The following is a 21,672-nucleotide window of genomic DNA, read 5'->3' as shown; positions in this document are numbered from 1 at the left end:
CCTTGTGAGGTTGTCATTAATAGATGACTTTACAGGAGATGTATTAAAACAATAAATTGTATGGGCATGTTAAATCTGCAACATTCCTTTACATTACAGTCTGGACTTTGAATCCAGTGATCCAACTCTATATCTTGGTGGGACCTCACTATGTTGGGGTGACACAATAGCATAACAGTTAGCTTAATGTGATTGCAGCCAATGACCTGGGTTCAATTCCACCACTGGCTGTAAGGAGTGTGTACGTTCTCCCCATGAATGTGCTGGTTTCCTCCAGGTGCTCCAGCTTCTTCCAATGTTCCAAAGAAGTGTGATTAGTAGGTTCAGAAACAACACCTTATATACTGGCTGGGTAGCCTCCAACCTGATGGCATGAACATTGACTTCTCTAACTTCCATTAATGCCCCTCCTCCCCTTCTTACCCCATCCCTGACATATTTAGTTGTTTGCCTGTTCTCCATCTCCCTCTGGTGCTTCCTCCCTCCCTTTCTTTCTCCTGAGGCCTCCCGTCCCATGATCCTTTCCCTTCTCCAGATCTGTATCACTTTCACCAATCACCTTTCCAGCTCTTAGCTTCATCCCACCCCCTCCGGTCTTCTCCTATCATTTCGCATTTCCCCCTCCCCCCACTACTTTCAAATCTCTTACTATCTTTCCTTTCGGTCAGCCCTGACGAAGGGTCTCGGCCCAAAACGTTGACAGCGCTTCTCCCTATAGATGCTGCCTGGCCTGCTGTGTTCCACCAGCATTTTGTGTGTGTTGTGGTTAGTAGGTTAATTGGTTACCTGGGTGCAATTGGGCAGCATGGGCTTGTTGGGCTTGAAGGGTCTGTTACCATATTATATCTCTAAATAAAACTAATTTTGGGATATGGGGCCAAACTAGAGGTGACCTTGTGTAGGTCTGTCAGAAACCTGACCAGCCCATGTATAGACTGAGGCAAAATTGTGGAAACTGATGCTGTAGGATCTTTCAGGGTTTCTGAGCTTAATGTTTTATGTTTTGGTTACTGGGAATTTCTTGACTTGTCAATTGTATTTTTTTTTAAATTTCCTTTAGGGTTGGGGAATGGGCTTGCTTGGATATCCTCTGTAAGTATGGTCAATCAGTACTTCACAGACCGGAGGCCGTTAGCAAATGCCCTGTCCAGTGCTGGAGATAGCGTCTTCGTCTTCATCTTCACACCGTTCTACCAGTGGCTTATCAACACCATGTCCTGGCAGCAAGCAATGATGATCATTGCGGGAATCCACCTGAACATCTGTGTCTGCGGAGCTCTATTGAGGCCCATACAGAAGCGATGTCAGAAATCTGCTCCATCATTTGCCACTAATCTCAGAAATGATTCACGTTGCTCGTCTGCTTATTTTAAAGACCTGACTCGTCTGAAGGAGCCAAAGTTAATTTATTTGATCCTATTTGGGCTTTTCTCTGTGATGGGCCTATTTATTCCCATGATCTATTTAGTTCCTCATGCCCAAAGTATTGGGATTGAGGATTTTAAAGCAGCTTTTTTGATGTCTTACTGGTCAGCTTCTGACCTCATTGGAAGAGTTGGGTGCGGTTGGTTTGCCAATATGCGACTCTTGACGTCAGTCCGCCTTACAATAATAGTGACTACTATTTTAAGTGTACTTACATTGCTTTTCCCATTAGCTAAGAATTATGCCTCGCTCATTGTCTTCAGCTGCGGATGTGGATTCTTCGTTGGGACTACGATGGCTCTTCTCATCACACTAGTGACTGATGTGGTGGGAGCGAAGAATCTGAGCAATGCATTAGGAATACTTATGTTCTTCCGGAGTATTGGATGCCTTGCAGGACCACCCCTGGCAGGTAGTGTTCTTTAATATCGGCTTTTAGTTTCCATCAGTTCTTTCTCTGCTGTGATAGGTGCTAAACAATTGGGGGGGGGGGGGGGGTTTATTGTTTTAAGAAGTCTTTTTATTGTCTTGCCTTGCTCATCAACACTGTTTCGTTATCTTCTTTTGCTATTGATAATGTTGCTGCTCCAGATGCATTGATGATTGAAATTGTACAGTTGCTTTGTATGCAGGTATCCTGTCTTCCATAGAAGCGAGTTATCACCTGACCATATAGAATCATCATACACTACAACAGAAACAGGCCTGTCGGCCCATCTAGTCCATGCCGACCTGTTATTCTGCCTAGTTCCATTGACCTGCTCCTGGACCACAGCCCTCCATACCCCCCCCCCCCCCGTCCATAGACTTAAGCAAAATTATCTTAAACTTTGCAATCAAACCCACATCTACCACTTCTGCTGGCAGCTTGTTTTACTCTCTTTCCACTCTTTTGGTGAAGATTTCCCCCTTCAGTTTCCCCTTAAGTAGTTCACCTTTTACTCTTAACCCATGACCTCTGGTTCTAGTCTCACCCAGCCTCAGTGGAAAAACTTGCTTGTATTTATCCTATCTATACTCATAATTTTGTATACTCTCAAATCTCCCCTCATTTTGAGGAATTAGTTCAGACAATGCTTGATTGGTGAACACTGTTGCCATCCATTTAATTTAATTGTCAATGTTACTCATTGATATGTATTACACCATATGTGATTGGCTTTTGATTGCTGGGGGAAAATGTTTGTTGTCTTAATTGACAAAAAGAGAATTTTTAAGAAAATCTTCGGATTAGATTGGATCGGAACATGGTAAGACGTGGGTGGCCCAAAACTGACTGATGTGGCCTGTTTGTCAAAGTCTCACATGCTTAACCCAAAACTATAGTTTAATATATCCGATTTCCAGTTAGCGTGTGTGTAAAAATAAAAAAAGAGAAACAACTAGAACTATATTTGGCATTTCTAAGATCCTTTTTGAATTATGAACTTGGTGAATTGTTTTGCATTTGCAAATTGGAAGCATTGATGAAAAAGATGAGATGCTTTGTAAAATATTTCCACTTTTCAAAAAGAATTGCTTTTGACAGCATGCTCATGATTCAATAGTAAGTCGTCACCAATGTAGCCAGAATGAATGTTAAAAACTAATATTATCATATTCTAGTTGGAAAACTACTCCTTCACAGGTACAGAACATTTTGTTACTCACCCTCCTGAACTTAATTGAAAATTTATCAATAAGGGGATTTCCCCAAACATTTTTCATTCCCAGATGCTGCACAAAATTCTTGTAGGTTTAACAGAATGAACACTTCAGAATTATCAGATTGTCAAAATTCATTTTTCAGTTGAAATTGCCATTCTGTTTACCCTTATTAACAAAAGCTGTTAAGTTTCAATATCTAGTGAGCATGCATTGGGAATTGAGTGTAATATCAACAGCTGTTTATATTTTTATATATAATATTGAAGATGATGTGCTATATTTGAGATGTTTTAACCTGTATCAGATACTGATTAGGCAGTCCAAAAATGCATAGAAAATAAAACCCGAACCTGACGGGATAAAATTCTAACTTCCCCAGGGCTAGTCAGGGTGTTAAACTTTCTGAACACAATTATCAACATCTTATTTATCTGAATTGAATTCTAGAAAAGGAATTTTACAGATGCTTTACTTGAAGGAAAGTGATATATAAACACATTATTGAAATATGAAGTAGCATTAACACAGTTTGAGGTTTTTGTGCATTCTGGAATAAACTGTTTATGGAATAGAACCATCATGCATGCAACACAACAGTCCATATCAACTGTTAAATCTGGTTATCTTCTTTTAATGAGGCACATTTGCCAAAAGTTGTCCTCTGTTCCAACCACCAACCTTCCTTTCAGAGCCGTGGAAGATCAGCTGTCAGACAGAAACTCTGTCTGAATGGGGAATTTCTGGACTTATCAGTGTTCTGTAGACGAAGAGTTTTAGTACAGCTGCTCATTATTCCACGAAACGGTTGCTGTGGACATTGTATACAAGATCTAAGATTGGCGTTAGAGCAGTTGATATATCAAAAGGTGGCTGGCTTTTGTGGGATAGAAGACCTTTACAGAATATTTTGCCCCATTCAGTTACCTGGATTTCAGTCTGTACATCGCACATCACAGGTACTGTTGCCAAAAGCCACTTAACCTGGATCCTCGCATACATGAAATAAAAATCTAGAATTGGACTTGGGAGTAAATCTGTACTGACACCACCACAGATCTATTTTGTCTGACCTGCTGAGCATTTCCAGTGTTTTTGTATACTTATCAGAAGAGCAACTCATTATAGACTTCTCTCTCCTATAATGGACAGTGGGCACGAAATCCCTTCAGCATTTTATCACAAATCCCATGACATAAGAGCCAAAGCAAATTCCGTTTTTTCCATAAAACAACAACACACACAAAATGCTGGTGGAACACAGCAGGCCAGGCAGCATCTATAGGAAGAAGCGCTGTCAACATTTCGGGCCGAGACCCTTCGTCCGTTTTTTCCATGCCTAGTTCTGAAGTGAAATTTCTGGATAGATACCATGCACAAAAATTTAGTCAGCACAAAGTTCAGAACAGCAGAACAGCAGTTCCCTACCTTGCTTAATGGTAATGGTCCATGGCATAAAAAAGTTAGAGCATTCCTGCTCTAGAACTTCTATTCCACCTCAGCATTTCGATGCAGCTATAAAGAAGGCAAGGTAGTGGCTTTATTTCATTTGAGGAGATTTGGTATTTCACCTAAAACTCGCAAATTTCTACAGATGTACATGGAGAGCATTCTAATTGGCCGGATCACTGTCTGGCTTGGGGATGGGGCTACTGCACAGGATCGAAGTAAGTTGCGGAGAGTTGTAAAATTAGGCAGCTCCATCCTGAGCACTAGCCTCTGTAGTATCCAAGACATCTTCAAGGAGCGGTGCCTCAGAAAGGCAGTGTCCATTATTAAGGACCCCCACCACCCAGAACATGCCCTCCTTACTGTAATTCAGTTTTTTCCCTCTATTGTTATGTATTGCATTGTACTGCAGCCACGAAGTTAAAACAGATTTCACAACATATGCCGATGATAATAGATCTCATTCTGACCTCTACTTTTTAAGATCCATATTTAGAACCTGCCTGTTTGAGAATGCTTTCCATCATCTGTATGATATCTCACTACGAGAGACAAATATTTTCTGACGTTTCACTTGACGGTCACCTTGGGAGGTTTTCATTTGTTAAGGCCACTATTACTGCTTTAAAATGTTGCAGTGATGTCATAAATGAAAGCTGTTAGAATGAGAATTTGAAGAGAAAAAAGGGATTTAACAGATTTACTGCCACAAGGTATTTAACAGAATTGATGACTATTAATTTCCTCGTATCTAGACAAAGCACAAAACTAGCTTATTTTTGACTGCTGTTACTCTTCTGTTGCAGGGTTAGTGGTGGACTGGACTAAAGATTACAGCACTGCGTTCTTGCTTGCTGGAGGAGGGATGTTGATTGCAAGTTGCTTTCTCATCCCAGTTGACTACCTCTTGACTTGTGGGCAACATTCTGTTCAAGGCTCAGAAAAGGAGATGGAAAGTTGTAAATCTCAAGACCAATCTCAGGAAGAAGCAGAGAAAGTGAAGGTGGATAATGACAGAATGGAAGATTTGGAACCAATGTCTGAATGAAGGTCAATGCTATGTTCAGATTTTCCCTTTTGGGTGAACATTCCTTTGGGGCATCAATTTCTATTGTAACTCTGGGCAATGCATCAGTGCATAAGTTTGAATGTTCCATGAGGTGTATTGAAACTCAGATCAACAGATTGCCATGGGCTTTCAGTAAGTGCTTTACACATAGTGAAAGATTAATAGTCTTACGGTTTCAATAAAGCAATTTTATTTTGTGGGGAGAAAAATTTTTCATTCCCCCCAAAAAGAATATATATATTTAAATGGACAATTTGTCCTATATTCTAGTTGCTACTATTTTAGCAAATTACTTTGTATGCCAGATCAGTTTGTATCTTCCAAATAACATTTGGTTTTATATATTTATCCACAGATACATTCTGATGTGCAATTTATTTCATGTGCAGTAATAGCTGCCACCTGTATTTCACATCTCTTTTTTATTCTTTAATTCCTCTCATTAATCTGTCAATAAGATGGTTCTATAAACATCCAATCACCTTAATAATTCTGGCCACGCCCTATCTGACAGATTTCTTGAATTGGAGTTATACACCCTACCTCCACCCTCTCTGTCACTTTTCACTTTACCTATTCTGATGCAGGGTCATTGAAACATTGACTCCATAGGTGCTACCTGACCTACTGTGAGTGTTCCCAATATTTTCTGTTTTGATTTTGTACTTGAAGCATCTGCAGATTTTTTTTTCTTTTTGAATGTCAGTCTTTTTGCTTTTGCAGAGCCAAATGAGCAGTTCATTTGGAAGCGTTCCCTCAGGCAAACTAAGATGACTACCTGCATGAAACTTGAAATGCTACAGATTGCGCAATGGCCCAAATTCACGTGGTCTCTTACTGGAAACATTAATACTGTCTCAACACCCCAGATGCTTAATGGCTGCATCCTCATTTATAGGGTCCTGCTGCCTGATAGACCATGGGGTCACAGACCAGTATAGCATCGAATCACACTCTTCAGCCCTTCAGCCACATTATTCATCTAGCTAGTCATAATTTTCTGTGTTTGGCCCCAATCCCGCTAAGCTCCTTCCCTCTCTGTACCTATCCAAGTGCTTCTTAAATGATACTATTGTGCCAGTCTCAACAACTTCCTCTGGCAGCTCACTCCATGGACATACCACACTCTCAGTGAAAAAGTTGCCCCTCAGTTTCCTTTAAATCTTGCTGCTCTTGGCCTGAATCTACTTTTGGATTCTCATACCCTGGGGAAAGACAGTTCCTGCCCAACTTATTTATGCCTCTCGTACAATTAAAAATATCATTAAGGTTCCTGTGTTCCAAGGAATAAAGACCTTGCCTGCGCAACTCCTCCCTATAATCCAGGTTCTCTTGCCCCAGCAGCATCCTTGTAAATCTTTTACACTGTTGCCTGTAACACGGTGATGAAACCTATACACAGCACTCCAGAGCAGCCTCATTATTCAGTTGCACAATTGCAACCTCACGTCCCAATACCCATTCTCAGTGTCCCGATTGATGAGGGCATTTACTTTTTTTAACATACGTCTTCTAATCCATTACTAATTATGAATAGTTGCTCTAAAGTAGTGCACCATCAGTGATATCTAAAGTTAGCCCAGCACATGTTCACCACAGACTCCTCCCATTCTGGAAAAAGGCCCTTCAGTCCATCGGTTTCCATGCTGGACAAGGTGGAAACAATTCATTTCCCAGCCCTTGACCAATATCCTTTTGTCACCCACACACCTGTTCACATACTATATGTATCTAGCTAGTGTACCTAGAAACACAGAAAACCTACAGCACAATACAGGCCCTTCAGCCCACAAAGCTGTGCCAAACATGTCCTTACCGTAGAAATTACCTAGGCTTACCCATAGCCCTCTATTTTTCTGAGTTCCATATACCTGTCCAGGAGTCTCTTAAAAGACCCTATTGTATCCGCCTCCATCACCGTCGTTGGCAGCCCATTCCACACACTCACCACTCTCTGCGTAAAAAAACTTACTCCTGATATCTCCTCTGTACCTACTTCCAAGCACCTTAAAACTGTGCCCTCTTGTGCTAGCCATTTCAGCCCTGGGAAAAAGCCTCTGACTATCCACAAGATCAATGCCTCTCATCATCTTAAACACCTCTCTCAGGTCACCTCTCATCCTCCGTCGCTCCGAGGTGAAAAGGCCGATTTCACTCGACCTATTCTCATAAAGCATGCTCCTCAATCCAGGCAACATCCTTGTAGATCTCCTCTGCACCCTTTCTATGGTTTCTACATCCTGCCTGTAATGAGGTGACCAGAACTGAGCACAGTACTCCAAGTGGGGTCTGACCAGGGTCCTATATAGCTGCAACATTACCTCTCGGCTCCTAAATTCAATTCCATGATTGATGAAGGCAACCGTACACCTTAACCACAGAGTCAACCTGCGCAGCAGCTTTGAGCATCCTATTGACTCGGACCCCAAGATCCCTCTGATCCTCCACCCTGCCAAGAGTCTTACCATTAATACTATATTCTGTCATCATATTTGACCTACTAAAATGAACCACCTCATGCATATCTGGGTTGAATTCCATCTGCCTAGTTTTGCACCTTATCAATGTCCCACTGTAACCTCTGACACTCCGCACTACCCACAGCACCACCAACCTTTGTGTCATCAGCAAACTTACTAACCCATCCCTCCACTTCCTCATCCAGGTCATTTATAAAAATCACCAAGAGTAGGGGCCTCAGAACAGATCCCTGAGGCACACCACTGGTGACTGACCTCCATGCAGAATATGACCCGTCTGCAACCACTCTTTACCTTCTGTGGGCACGCTGGTTCTGGATCCACAAAACAATCCCATGCCTCTTTACTTTCTCAATAAGTCTTGCATGGGGAACATTGTCAAATGCCTTGCTGAAATTCATTTACACTACACCTACTGCTCTACCATCATCAATGTATTTAGTACTTGTCTCAACTACTTCCCCTGGCAGCTGTTTCCATATCTACCACCCATTGTGCAAAAGAAATAAAAATTATCCCTTTAAGTCCCTTCAATTCCCAATCCTGGAAAATCGACTCCTCATCGTATTAGTGTCTCTCATGCTTTTATATCCCTCCTGTGAGATCACCCCTCAGAATCCCACACTCCAAGGAGTAAAGGCCCAGTCTGTCTTGCCTTTCCCTGTAACTCAGTCCCTCAATTCTAGATATAAGCTGCTTCTCCAAGGTGCATTCAGCAGGAGGCTGATGCCCTGATTTTTATATCTGAATATAATGCCCAGAACCTCAAGACTTTGTTAGCGCAGTTACCTGTAACGGTCACATCAGGTAGCGCAGTATTACACACTCCTCTTGAGGCCTGACAGTGCAGCTGAGCAACATCTCTACACAGAGCATTGTTGGATAGTGTTTCACGATGTAGCAAAGGAGCATTTCTACTGAAATACTGTAAATGGGAAATATATTGTGCTCCAATTTAGTTTATAAACCTTTTACCCAATAAGCCTACATGATGTTTACACAGCAACCAGCCTGGCTTTCCTAATCAGTAAATCTCCTGAAGGATGAAAATTTGATAAGAAAAAACAAAATCCATATCTTATTAGCGAGAGCATGATTACAGAAAAACCGAAGCAAGCTTCTTACAGACAAAAATAGGCATTAATGATTGTAAGTCCCGGGTTATATTTCAGAATCAGGTTTAATATCACCGGCATATCTCGTGAAATTTATTAACTTAGTGGCAGCAATAAATGCATTACATGATAATATAGAAAAAAATTTAAGTAGCTAAATTAAAAATAGTGCAAAAACAGAACTAATTTTTTTAAAAAAAAGAACTTCCACATAGTTAAACTTGAGCCAAATAGTTTGCTCCTTCAGTTCCTTGACTCTGCTGTCAGATAAAGTTGTTTCTGTGATAAGAAAAGGAGATGGCAAGCTTCCTCTGAATCAGAATCAGAAGTTTTATTATCACTGACAGGTCATGAAATCTGATGTTTTGCGGCAGCAATACAGTGCAATTCATAAAATATTTTAAAGATTAAATAAGTAGTGCAGAAATAGTGAGGTCACGTTCATGGGGTCATTGCCTATTCAGAAACATTAACGGCAGAGGGGAAGAAATAAACCTCCTAAAATGTTGATCGTGTGTCTTCAGCCTCCTGCACCTCATCTCTAATCGTAGTGATGAGAAGAGGACATCTCCTGGTTGGTGGGGGTTCTTAATGAAGACTGCTGCTTTTTTAGGCATCATCTTTTGAAGAGGTGTCTGATATTGAGCAGATTTCTACAAGTCAATAGAGATAAAAGGAGATTTAGAGTAAAATTTTTGCTTTTGTATACTTTGGTTAACATATAACTAGATTTCATTTGTACATTATATGTCATTAGAGTCACAGAATGCCACAGCACAGAAACAGGGCCTTCTGCCCATTTAGCATGCGATGAACCATTAATCTGTCCAGTCCCATCCATCTGCAGCCCTCCGTACCCTTCTCATCCATGTACCTAGCCAAATTTATCTTAAATTTTGAAATCGACCCCACATCTACCACTTGTGCTGGCAGCTCATTCCACACTCCCACAATTTTCTGAGTGAAGCACTTACCTGTCATGTTCCCCTTAAACATTTCACCTTTCATCCTTAACCCATGACCTCCAGTTGAGGTCTTACCCAGCCTCAGTTGAAAAAGCCTGCTTGCATTTACCTATCCATACTCTGCATAATTTTGTATGCCTCTGTCAAATCTCCCCTCAATCTTTTATGTTCCAGGGAATAAAGTGCTAATTATTCAACTTTTCCCTATAACTCAGGCCCTCAAGTCCTGGCAACGTCCTTGTAAATTTTCACTGTCCACTTTATCTACATCTTTCCGTTAGGTAGTTGACCAAACTGCACACAGTACTCCAAGTATTATACAATTATACAATTTCAACATATCATCCCACTCATGTATTCAGTGCAATGATTTATGAAGGCCAATGTGCCAAAAGTTTATTTTTATGATCTTATCTACCTGTGACAATTAGCTGATTAACTTACATATATTTTAGTCACAGAAGGATTTGAAGTAATTTAAAGGAATTTTTAACATTCTCTGATCATGAAGAGTGGGCAGCTTCATTTCTAGCCAATTGGCTATTTTACTGGATTAGCTTTTAACCATGAATCAGATTTCCCCTGGACAGGTAAAAGCCTCAATTGTCAATACTAGTAAGGACCTGCAGAGTAGAGTTCAAAGTGAACATTCATTGTTGTCATTAGAAGGAGCAGGAACATCCCTCCAGGACCGATACAAGAGGAGCATGGGCTCGTATTTCTCCTTCCTCCAGCAAACTCCTCACACAACACCCATTGTGGGATGCTTGTGTTGCTGGCAGATAACTGGTGCCTACATTTTCTGTCAGAGGCTGCAAGGCTTGGATGAAACCAGACAGTTAAAAATCTGTTGGGTCACTAACCTGCCCACCTCGAAGATTGTTGTTCCTTTTTTCTCTCTTACAATGAGTCAAAATTGGCCCTTGTATCAAAGCTCAGACGACACCATTTGCACATTTGAATACATGTCAAGTAGAAATAGGCAAAGTTTCAATTTATTTTTTTTGTCTTTCAGTCATTTATTATTAAAGTGGATATGATATAAATGAGTCTGAGTCAAATGTTGTAAGCCTTGTGTCTGACTCCTTGAATGACTGATGGATGAGCTGTCCATGTTCACCTTGTACTCGGCACTGAGAGCAGTGTGTCTAAGTGCAACCTCTGAGAGGACGTTTGCTGTTTCCAGTACAGATGGTTGCCTCTGCTGAAAGCCCTAGACAGATAGCAAATGTCCATTCCCAGAATCGAAGATGTTCAGGTCTTAAACCTAACAAAAATACCGAGACCTCCAGTGATACACAGTAGAGAAAAATGACACTGTTAGCACTTCCCTCGGACTTAATGAGCCAAAGAAGTTATTAAGAATGCCAAGTTTTATCTTGAGTTTACTTGATGTTAAAATTAACAGTTATGAAGACCGCGTCCATTCCATATTCCTGTTTTAGTCCAGCTCTCATTCCCATGCGTTCATTGCTTTTGCAGCAGTTGTACAGTGTTGCAGTGTTGGATACCCTACACAGGAGCTGCCCTATAAATTGCATCTGCCCTGTCTGAAGCAGCCTGAAGTAATAATCTGGTGCACACCTCGGTGTTAATCCAGTTAATCACTGAAATAGGGAAGAAATTCCACTCACTCAAGCACATGTGGTGATTAAAGATATTTCACAAAGGATTTTGATAAATATGGATAGAAGGTGCACCTATCAAGATTGCTTAGATCATAGGTGTCAAACACAAGACCCGCGGGCCATATCCGGCCCGGCGTACAATTATATCCGGCCCGCGAGATCTTTTTAGATAGATCTATTATTTTAATTATTAATGGCCCGGTGATATGAAGTGCTGATAACACACAAACTACAGATCCCATAATGCAGCACAACAGCTGCCAATAGGCTACCCGGGAACATTCCCGCGTCAAGCGTCTGTTGCTGTATACAACGCTATTCTGAAGTCAAAGCTGCAGTGTAATGGGACACTAAAGGCAAAGTACGACACTGCAGGGCCCGTACAGTTTATTCGCTCCATTCCTGAAGCAATGCCTCAGCTCCGTTTACATGCGGCTCGAACCTTGTGCATGTTTGGTAGCACGTATCTGTGTGAGAAGCTTTTCTCAGTGATGAAGATTAACAAAACATCACACAGGAGTCGTCTCAGTGTTGAACACCTGCAGTCCATCCTGAGAATCTCCACAACACAGAACCTTACACCAAACCTAAACAAACTTATTGCCAAAAAAAGATGCCAAGCATCCAGCTCTGACAAAATGGCATAAGAGCAAAGAAAACTGAGTGTTTTGATTTGTTGTTGTTTTAACTTTTGCTGAAAAGCACAAATTTTATTTATATTTTCAGGGTTTTTTTGAAGCATGCTCATATTTCTAACTTGTATAATACTGACAGGAGATATTTTTATGGAGAGCAAAATATTTAAGTTATTTTAAGTTTTAGTTTATTTTTTCTGGAATAATATTCCTGTCTGTTTTTATTCATATTTATGTTCAAAAAATGTTTAGTTTTAGTGTGTTCAATAAATGTTTATCCTGTTCGGCCTGCGACCTAAAGTGTGCTTTGAGTTTTGGCCCTATGTGCAATTGAGTTCGACGCCTCTGGCTTAGATGCTAAGATTGCTTAGGACAAGTCCAACCCAGCCAATTACTGCCCTCTCAGTCTACTCTCAAACATCAGCAAAGTAATGGAAGGGGTCATCAACAGTGCTGTCATGCAGCACCTACTTGGCAATAACCTGTTAAACGGTTACCAGTTTGGGTTCTGTCAAGGCCACTCACCTCCTGGCCTCATCACCTCCTTGGTCCTAACATGGGCCAAAGAGCTAAATACCAGAGATGAGGTGAGAGTGACAGCCCTCGACATCAAGGCAGCATTTGACTGAGTATGGCATTGAGGTGTCCTAACGAAAATGGAGTAAATAGAAATTAGGAGGAAAGCCCTCCGCTGGTTGGAATTGTACCCGACACAAAGGAAGATGGTTGTGGTGGTTGGAGGTCAATCATCTCATCTTCAGGACATCACTGCAGGAATTCCTCAGGGAAGTGTCCTAGGACCAACCATCTTCAGCTGTTTCATCAATGACCTTCCTTCCGTCATGAGGTCAGAAGTGGGGATGTTCGCTGATGACTGCACAATGTCCTGCACCATTCATTACTCCTCAGATAGTGAAGCAGTTCATACCCAAATGCAGTAGGACATGGACAATATCCAGGCTTGGGCTGACAAGTGGCAAGTAACTTTTGAGCCATGCAAGTGCCAGGCAATGACCATCTCCAACAAGAGAGGCTCTAACCATCGTCCCTTGACATTCAGTGATATCACCATCACTGAATCCCCTACTATCAAAATCCTGGAGGTTACCATTGACAGGGAACTGAACTGGTCTAGCCGTATAAACATCATGGCTGCCAGAGCAGGTCAAAGGCTAAGAATCCTGCGGCATGTAACTCACCTCCTGACTCCCCAAAGCCTGTCCACCATCTACAAGGCTCAGGTCAGGAGTGTAATGGAATACTCACCACTCACTTGGATGAGTGCAGCTCCATCAACACTCAGGAAGCTTGACACCATCCAGTACAAGGCAGCCCACTGGATTGGTACCCCTTCCACAAGCATCCAGTCCCTCCACCATCGACAGACAGTTGCAGCAGTGTGTATACGATCTACAAGACGCACTGCAACAACACACCAGACCAGACCCACGACCACTACCATCTCGAAGGATGAGAATAGCAGATACATGGGAACGCCACCACTTGGAAATCCCCCCCCCCGCCCCCCCTCCAACTCACTCACCATCCTGACTTGGAAATATATTGCCATTCCTTCATTGTCACTGAGTCAAAATCATGGAATTCCCTTCCTAACAGCACTGTGGGTGTACCTACACCTCAGGGGCTGCAGTGGCCCAAGAAGGCTGCTCATCACCACCTTCTCAAGGGTAACTAGGGATGGGCAATAAATGCTGGCTTAGCTGGCAATGCCCACATACTGTCAAGGAATAAATAAAAACTAACTTCCAAACTAAAAATGGACTCAGGAATTTGTAGGAAAAATCACTGATGCAAAGTGCAACAAGTCCTCATCTTGGTTAGCACCCCCATAAAGCTGTGCTAGTTGCTGCACTGTTCTTGCCTCCATCCCTTTTAAATGAGACATCTAAAACCCTACACTACAGAGGCCATCTTATGTTTTAAAGCCAATTTACCTCTATGTAAAGAAGCAAGAATTCAATTTCTCTTTGGTAATCTTAGTCACATTATGTAATGCTAATCTGCATTCTTGTTCCTTTTATTAAAACATTCACGTCAGTCTTCCTTGCCATTGGATCAAATGTGGATAATTTCAGATTTTTTTTGCAATATATTTAGTTATTAACCATCTGTCTATCCTACCAACAAATGGTCCTCCAGCATGTTTCCATCCATCTCATTACAATCCCTCCTGGTGATTTGCTGTCAACAGATTCTGTGACTCCTTAAACTCAGAAACACCCATATTGCTCATGAGCACTGATAGAACCACTTTCCCTATACCAACGGTGAATCAAAATGTACACTTTCCAGAGTGGTGATCCAGCAACTATGACAGTCGGGTTATGGGGAGGGGGAGAACATAATGGCTCTGAATTAAGGTAAATCAAAATTCTAGATTTGCAGTAGCAGCTCAGCAACACGTCGGAGCAGCAGTAAGCTAAAGCTGCACTGAGATACAGCTCTGGAAAATGATTGACTGTCAAAAACACAATTAGCTCAGTAGTACATCCTGTAATCACTTCAATATAAATTGCTGTTATCTTAATGCATTCATTTTAGTTTAATGAAAAGTGGTCGACAAAGCATCTGCTGGTCACGTATCTAATCTTCCACCTTTAAATGTATTAAAGTCACTTTAGGAACTTTAGCTTGGGGAGGAAATATTTTTCATCTTTGAGGATCAGAAAGGGTCAGTATAACATTTAAAATCTTTTGAAGTTTGCTGACGACACCACTGTTGCCGACCAAATCAATGGTGTTAACGAATCAGCATATAGGAAGGAGATTGAAAGTCTGACTGAGTGGTGCCACAATAACAACCTCTCACTGAATGTCAGCAAGACAAAGGAGCTGATTATTGACTTCAAGAGGAGGAAACCGGAGGGCCCTGAGCCAGGCCTCATCGGGGGATCAGAGGTGGAGAGGGTCAGGAACTCTAACTTCCTCATTTCAGGCGGCCTTTTCTGGGCCCAGCAACTGCAAAAGCACAGCAGTGCCTCTACTTCCTTAGAAGTTTGCCAAGATTTGGCATGAGATCTAAAACTTACAAAGAGTAGTGGATACGGCCCAGTCCATTGTGGGTAAAGTCCTCCCCACCATTGAAAACTTCTACACGGAGTGGCGTCATAGGAAAGCAGCATCCATCATCAGTGACACCCCCCCCCCCCCCACTCCCCACTCCCCATCCAGGCCATGAATTCTTACAGGAGCCTCAGAACTAACACTGCCAGGTTGAGGAACAGTTATTACCCCTCAACCATTGGCTCTTGAACCCAAGGGGATAACTTCACTTGCTCCCTTGCCCCTTCACTGAACTGTTCCTACAACCCATGGACTCACTTTCAAGGACTCTTCACCTCATTTTCTCGATATTTTTGTTTGTTTGTTTGTTTTCCTTTTGTATTTGCATAGTTTGTCTTCTGCACACTGGTTGTCCGTCCTGTTGGGTGCGGTCTTTCTTGATTCTATTATGGCTATTGGATACACTGAGTATGCCACAAAACAAACAAATCTCAGGGTTGTATATGGTGATATATATGTACTCTGATAATAAATCTCAGGGTTGTATATGGTGATATATATGTACTCTGATAATAAATCTCAGGGTTGTATATGGTGATTATATATGTACTCTGATAATAAATCTCAGGGTTGTATGTGGTGATATATATGTACTCTGATAATAAATAAATCTCAGGGTTGTATATGGTGATATATATGTACTCTGATAATAAATCTCAGGGTTGTATATGGTGATATACATGTACTCTGATAATAAACAAATCTCAGGGTTGTATGTGGTGATATATATGTACTCTGATAATAAATCTCAGGGTTGTATGTGGTGATATATATGTACTCTGATAATAAATCTCAGGGTTGTATGTGGTGATATATATGTACTCTGATAATAAACAAATCTCAGGGTTGTATATGGTGATATGTATAGTGGCATGCAAAAGTTTGGGCACCCCTGGTCAAAATTTCTGTTACTCTGAATAGCTAAGTGAGTAAAAGATTACCTGATTTCCAAAAGGAATAAAGTTAAAGATGACACATTTCTTTAATATTTTAAGCAAGATTACTTTTTTGTTTCCATCTTTTAGAGTTTCAAAATAACAAAAAAGGAAATGGGCCCGAAGCAAACGTTTGGGCACCCTGCATCGTCAGTACTTAGTATCACAGCTTGTAAACGCTTTCTGTAGCCAGCTAAGAGTCTTTCAATTCTTGTTTGGGGGATTTTCACCCACTCTTCCTTGCAAAAGGCTTCTAGTTCTGTGAGATTCTTGGGCCATCCTGCATGCACTACTCTTTTGAGGTCTATCCACAGATTTTCGATGATGATTAGGTCAGGGGACTGTGAGGGCCATGGCAAAACCTTCAGCTTGAGGTAGTCCATCGTGGACTTTGAGGTGTGTTTAGGATCATTTTCCTGTTGTAGAAGCCATCTTCTTTTCATCTTCAGCTTTTTTACAGACGGTGTGATGTTTGCTTCCAGAATTTGCTGGCATTTAATTGAATTCATTCTTCTCTCTACCAGTGAAATGTTCCCTATGCCACTGGCTGCAACACAAGCCCAAAGCATGATCGATCCACCCCTGTGCTTAACAGTTGGAGAGGTGTTCTTTTCATGAAATTTTGCACCCTTTTTTCTCCTAACATACCTTTGCTCATTGTGGCCAAAAAGTTCTATTTTAACTTCATCAGTCCACAGGACTTGTTTCCAAAATGCATCAGGCTTGTTTAGATGTTCTTTTGGAAACTTCTGACGCTGAATTTTGTGTTGAGGACACAGGAAAGGTTTTCTTCTGATGACTCTTCCATGAAGGTCAGATTTGTGCAGGTGTGTCTGCACAGTAGAACAGTGCACCACCACTCCAGAGTCTGCTAAATCTTCCTGAAGGTCTTTTGCAGTCAAACAGGGGTTTTGATTTGCCTTTCTAGCAATCCTACGAGCAATTCTCTTGGAAAGTTTTCTTGGTCTTCCAGACCTCAACTTGACCTCCACCATTCCTGTTAATTGCTATTTCTTAACTACATTATGAACTGAGGAAACGGCTACCTGAAAACACTTTGCTATCTTCTTTTAGCCTTTTCCTGCTTTGTGGGCATCGTTTATTTTAATTTTCAGAGTGCTAGGCAGCTGCTTAGAGGAGCCCATGGCTGCTGATTGTTGGGACAAGGTTTGAGGAGTCAGGGTATTTATGAAGCTTTGAAATTTGCATCACCTGGCCTTTCCTAATGATGACTGTGAACAAGCCATAGCCCTAACAAGCTAATTAAGGTCTGAGACCTTGGTAGAAGTTATCTGAGAGCTCAAATCTCTTGGGGTGCCCAAACTCTTGCATGGAGCTCCTTTCCTTTTTTTTCATTCTAAACTTGTACAGAACAAAAATAATACACTAATCTTGCTTAAAGAGTTGAAAAGAATGTTTCATCTTTAACTTTATGACTTTTGGAGATCAGTTCATCTTCTACTCACTTAACTATTCACAGTAACAGAAATTTTGACCAGGGTGCCCAAACTTTTGCATTCCACTGTATGTACTTTAATAATCAGTTTACTCAGAACTTTGAACTTTATTTCCAGCGTCAAAAATACCCAAACTGCTGATTATATTGAACTTTGCTATTCTGATTGAGGATTTTTATGTGTCAGATATTTTTAAAACATCTCATTGTGGGGGTGGAGTTTAGTGAATGGAAATTAGACTGAAGTAATTACGAATTGCGTGGGGCTTCTAGTGGAGGTGGTTTACAGTTTTGAAATGCTAAGGAACAGAACAGTATGATTAATGTTATTATGTGTAGGACTCAGAGCCAAATGACACATTTCTGTGTTGTAATTTCTATTTAATTCCCTCTGATTGTTAAACAGATGAAGTATTGCTTCTGCCAGATTTCTTCTGTACACTTCTAAGTAGTGTACTGTATTGTGCTGTAGGGTACTGTACTGTACTGTACTGTAGTGTACTGTATTGTGCTGTAGTGTACTGTAGTGTACTGTATTGTGCTGTAGTGTACTGTACTGTATTGTGCTGTAGGGTACTGTACTGTAGTGTACTGTATTGTGCTGTAGTGTACTGTAGTGTACTGTATTGTGCTGTAGGGTACTGTACTGTACTGTATTGTGCTGTAGGGTACTGTATTGTGCTGTAGTGTACTGTAGTGTACTGTATTGTGCTGTAGTGTACTGTACTGTATTGTGCTGTAGGGTACTGTACTGTAGTGTACTGTATTGTGCTGTAGTGTACTGTAGTGTACTGTATTGTGCTGTAGTGTACTGTACTGTATTGTGCTGTACTGTACTGTACTGTAGTGTACTGTATTGTGCTGTAGTGTACTGTAGTGTACTGTATTGTGCTGTAGTGTACTGTACTGTATTGTGCTGTAGGGTACTGTACTGTAGTGTACTGTATTGTGCTGTAGTGTACTGTACAGTACTGTATTGTGCTGTAGTGTACTGTACAGTACTGTATTGTGCTGTAGTGTACTGTATTGTGCTGTAGTGTACTGTACTGTACTGTATTGTGCGGTACTGTACTGTATTGTGCTGTAGTGTACTGTACTGTATACTGTATTGTGCTGTAGGGTACTGTACTGTACTGTATTGTGCTGTAGTGTACTGTATTGTGCTGTATACTGTATTTGCCCTGTACTGTATTTGTCGATGTGGAGCAGAGAGTGAGTTTGCAAATCTGGTGGGAGCAAAGCATGTTGGGAATGGCAAGGGTGGAGGGGTGTGGAGCAGGTGGCACAGGGATATGGAATAGGTGGCACGGGGTGCTGGGACAGGTGGCACAGGGGTGCTGGGACAGGTGGCACAGGGGTGTGGAACAGGTGGCACAGGGGTGCTGGGACAGGTGGCAAAGGAGTGCTGGGACAGGTGGCACGGGGGTGTGGGACAGGTGGCACAGGGGTGCTGGGACAGGTGGCACAGGGGTGTGGGACAGGTGGCACAGGAGTACTGGGACAGGTGGCACGGGGGGGTGGGACAGGTGGCACAGGAGTGCTGGGACAGGTGGCACAGGGGTGTGGAACAGGTGGCACGGGGGTGTGGGACAGGTGGCACAGGAGTGCTGGGACAGGTGGCACAGGGGTGTGGAACAGGTGGCACAGGAGTGCTGGGACAGGTGGCACAGGGGTGTGGGACAGGTGGCACAGGAGTGCTGGGACAGGTGGCACGGGGGTGTGGGACAGGTGGCACAGGGGTGCTGGGACAGGTGGCACAGGGGTGTGGGACAGGTGGCACAGGAGTACTGGGACAGGTGGCACAGGGGTGTGGGACAGGTGGCACAGGGGTGTGGAACAGGTGGCACAGGAGTACTGGGACAGGTGGCACAGGGGTGTGGGACAGGTGGCACAGGAGTACTGGGACAGGTGGCACGGGGGTGTGGGACAGGTGGCACGGGGGTGTGGGACAGGTGGCACAGGGGTGTGGAACAGGTGGCACGGGGGTGTGGGACAGGTGGCACAGGAGTACTGGGACAGGTGGCACAGGGGTGTGGAACAGGTGGCACGGGGGTGTGGAACAGGTGGCACGGGGGTGTGGGACAGGTGGCACAGGAGTGCTGGGACAGGTGGCACAGGGGTGTGGAACAGGTGGCACAGGGGTGCTGGGACAGAAGTGCTACGGGTGTAGACACACTCAGCCCAGAGACACCAGGCAAGGTCATTTGACCACAAATAATTTGACTATTGATCACTACAGCATGTCTTTCAGATGCTTCCCGCTCCCTCTCCTCTTCCTGCCCCCTTCCCTCTTTCTGCCCCCTTCCCTCTTCCTGCCCCCTTCCCTCTTTCTGCCCCCTTCCCTCTCACTCCACAAGAGAGACCCATATCAAAATTAGGTTTATCATCGCTCACACATGTTGTGAAATTTGTTTTTTTTTTGCATAGCAGTACAGTGCAGTACATAAAATTACTACAGTAATGTGCAAAAGACAGGCACCCTTGCTAAATACATGTGCCCAAGGCCTTTGCACAGTGTTGTAGATGGGCTTCTGTAACCCTATGTAGCTCCTTTACCAATGACTATAATCAGGTACTGTTTTGTGCTGGCTGGGAAGAGCTGACAAATGGGCAAGGACCCAGAATACCTCCAGTGCCATGAGGGAGTGAATAGTGGAAAACAAAAAATTTAAGTATTTTTGAAATACATCATCGACATTAAATTCAAAGGTAACCTCAAAAACACTTAGATTAGCCTGCAAAGTCACGTGCCCTTTAGAGCAAGTTCTTATATTTTCTGTGATATTTTCGGGATGTGTTTCACAACCAATTTTTTCTACAAGGTTGAGAAATTTTACCATGCCCAACTGTGAGGAGGGAAGCTCCCTAGGAGCAAAAGTGCCCTAGAGAAACATCAGACACAAAATGAAGCATGCAGCATACAGCCTGGGTCCAGGCTTCAGAAGACATACTGAGTGGGGTGTTCCAAATTCACTTTAATTGTTTAATAACCTGCAACCTTGCATTAGCCAGGAGGAGATTAAACACAGGATATTTGCTTGGGCTCACAGCACTGTTTGTTGAGCAGGTGAACAAGCACAATGGGAACTAATTCAGTTATGTAGTGGAATTGATAAGCAATCAAGTTCACGTGTAACCTTGTGATGAACTTATGACAGAAATGTTAACGTTAGTAATTTGATACTTTGTGATACTATCTGTGAGGGAATGACAGTGTCATTGGTGTGTATGTGTATTGTGTTTCTTGTGACAGATTGAAGCAAGTGCATTAATGACATTGGGACACGTGAGTTTTTAATGATGATGGGGCGGAGAACGTTAGAATGGGAGTGAAAATCGGAACACTGCAGATGCTGGAAATTTGAAATGGAAGTAGAAAATGCTGAAAGCAGTCAGCAGGTCAGGCAGCCTCCAAGGAAAAATAAAATAGGGTTAATATTTCAGGTGAAAAGCCCTTTCTCGGTACTGGGAAGGAGAGAGAACATTGGTTTTGAGACACTGAAAGAGTGAGGGAGGAAGGGTAGGGCAAAGGTAGTTATGGCGAGGCCCATCTAGGCTGTGAATGAGATAATCTAGTTTATCATTGGGGCAGCTAGAGAGAGAATGTCTGAGATAATCTAGTTTATCATTAGGGCAGCTAGAGAGAGAACGTCTGAACAAAGGAACATAAAAATGAGATTAATAATGCAAACTAAGAAATATAAAAATTGCAAATTGCAGTCATGTAGAACACGCCCAGCAAGTCAAGTTTGTGCTAATGGCGAGAAAAACCAAACGATTATCATAG

At 42.3% G+C, this 21,672-nt stretch overlaps 1 protein-coding gene across 9 annotated transcripts in view; it reads left to right on the top strand.

Annotated features, from left to right (window-relative positions):
* The window catches only part of LOC140736869 (monocarboxylate transporter 13-like), a 40,296-nt gene extending 31,159 nt beyond the window's left edge, over positions 1-9,137 (top strand). For all 9 annotated transcript variants that reach the window (XM_073062867.1, XM_073062868.1, XM_073062875.1 and 6 more), the window contains 2 exons: positions 1,061-1,837; positions 5,325-9,137. In XM_073062867.1, coding sequence (XP_072918968.1) covers positions 1,061-1,837; positions 5,325-5,566 — 1,019 coding nt within the window. In that variant the 3' untranslated portion in view covers positions 5,567-9,137. The remainder of the gene's footprint in view (positions 1-1,060; positions 1,838-5,324) is intronic.
* The last annotated feature ends 12,535 nt before the right edge of the window (positions 9,138-21,672 follow it).

Source organism: Hemitrygon akajei, chromosome 12 (genome assembly GCF_048418815.1).
Source record: "Hemitrygon akajei chromosome 12, sHemAka1.3, whole genome shotgun sequence".
NCBI lineage: Eukaryota > Metazoa > Chordata > Chondrichthyes > Myliobatiformes > Dasyatidae > Hemitrygon > Hemitrygon akajei.
Note: the sequence above shows the minus strand (reverse complement) of the source record. Positions and strands in the feature narration are given on the sequence as shown.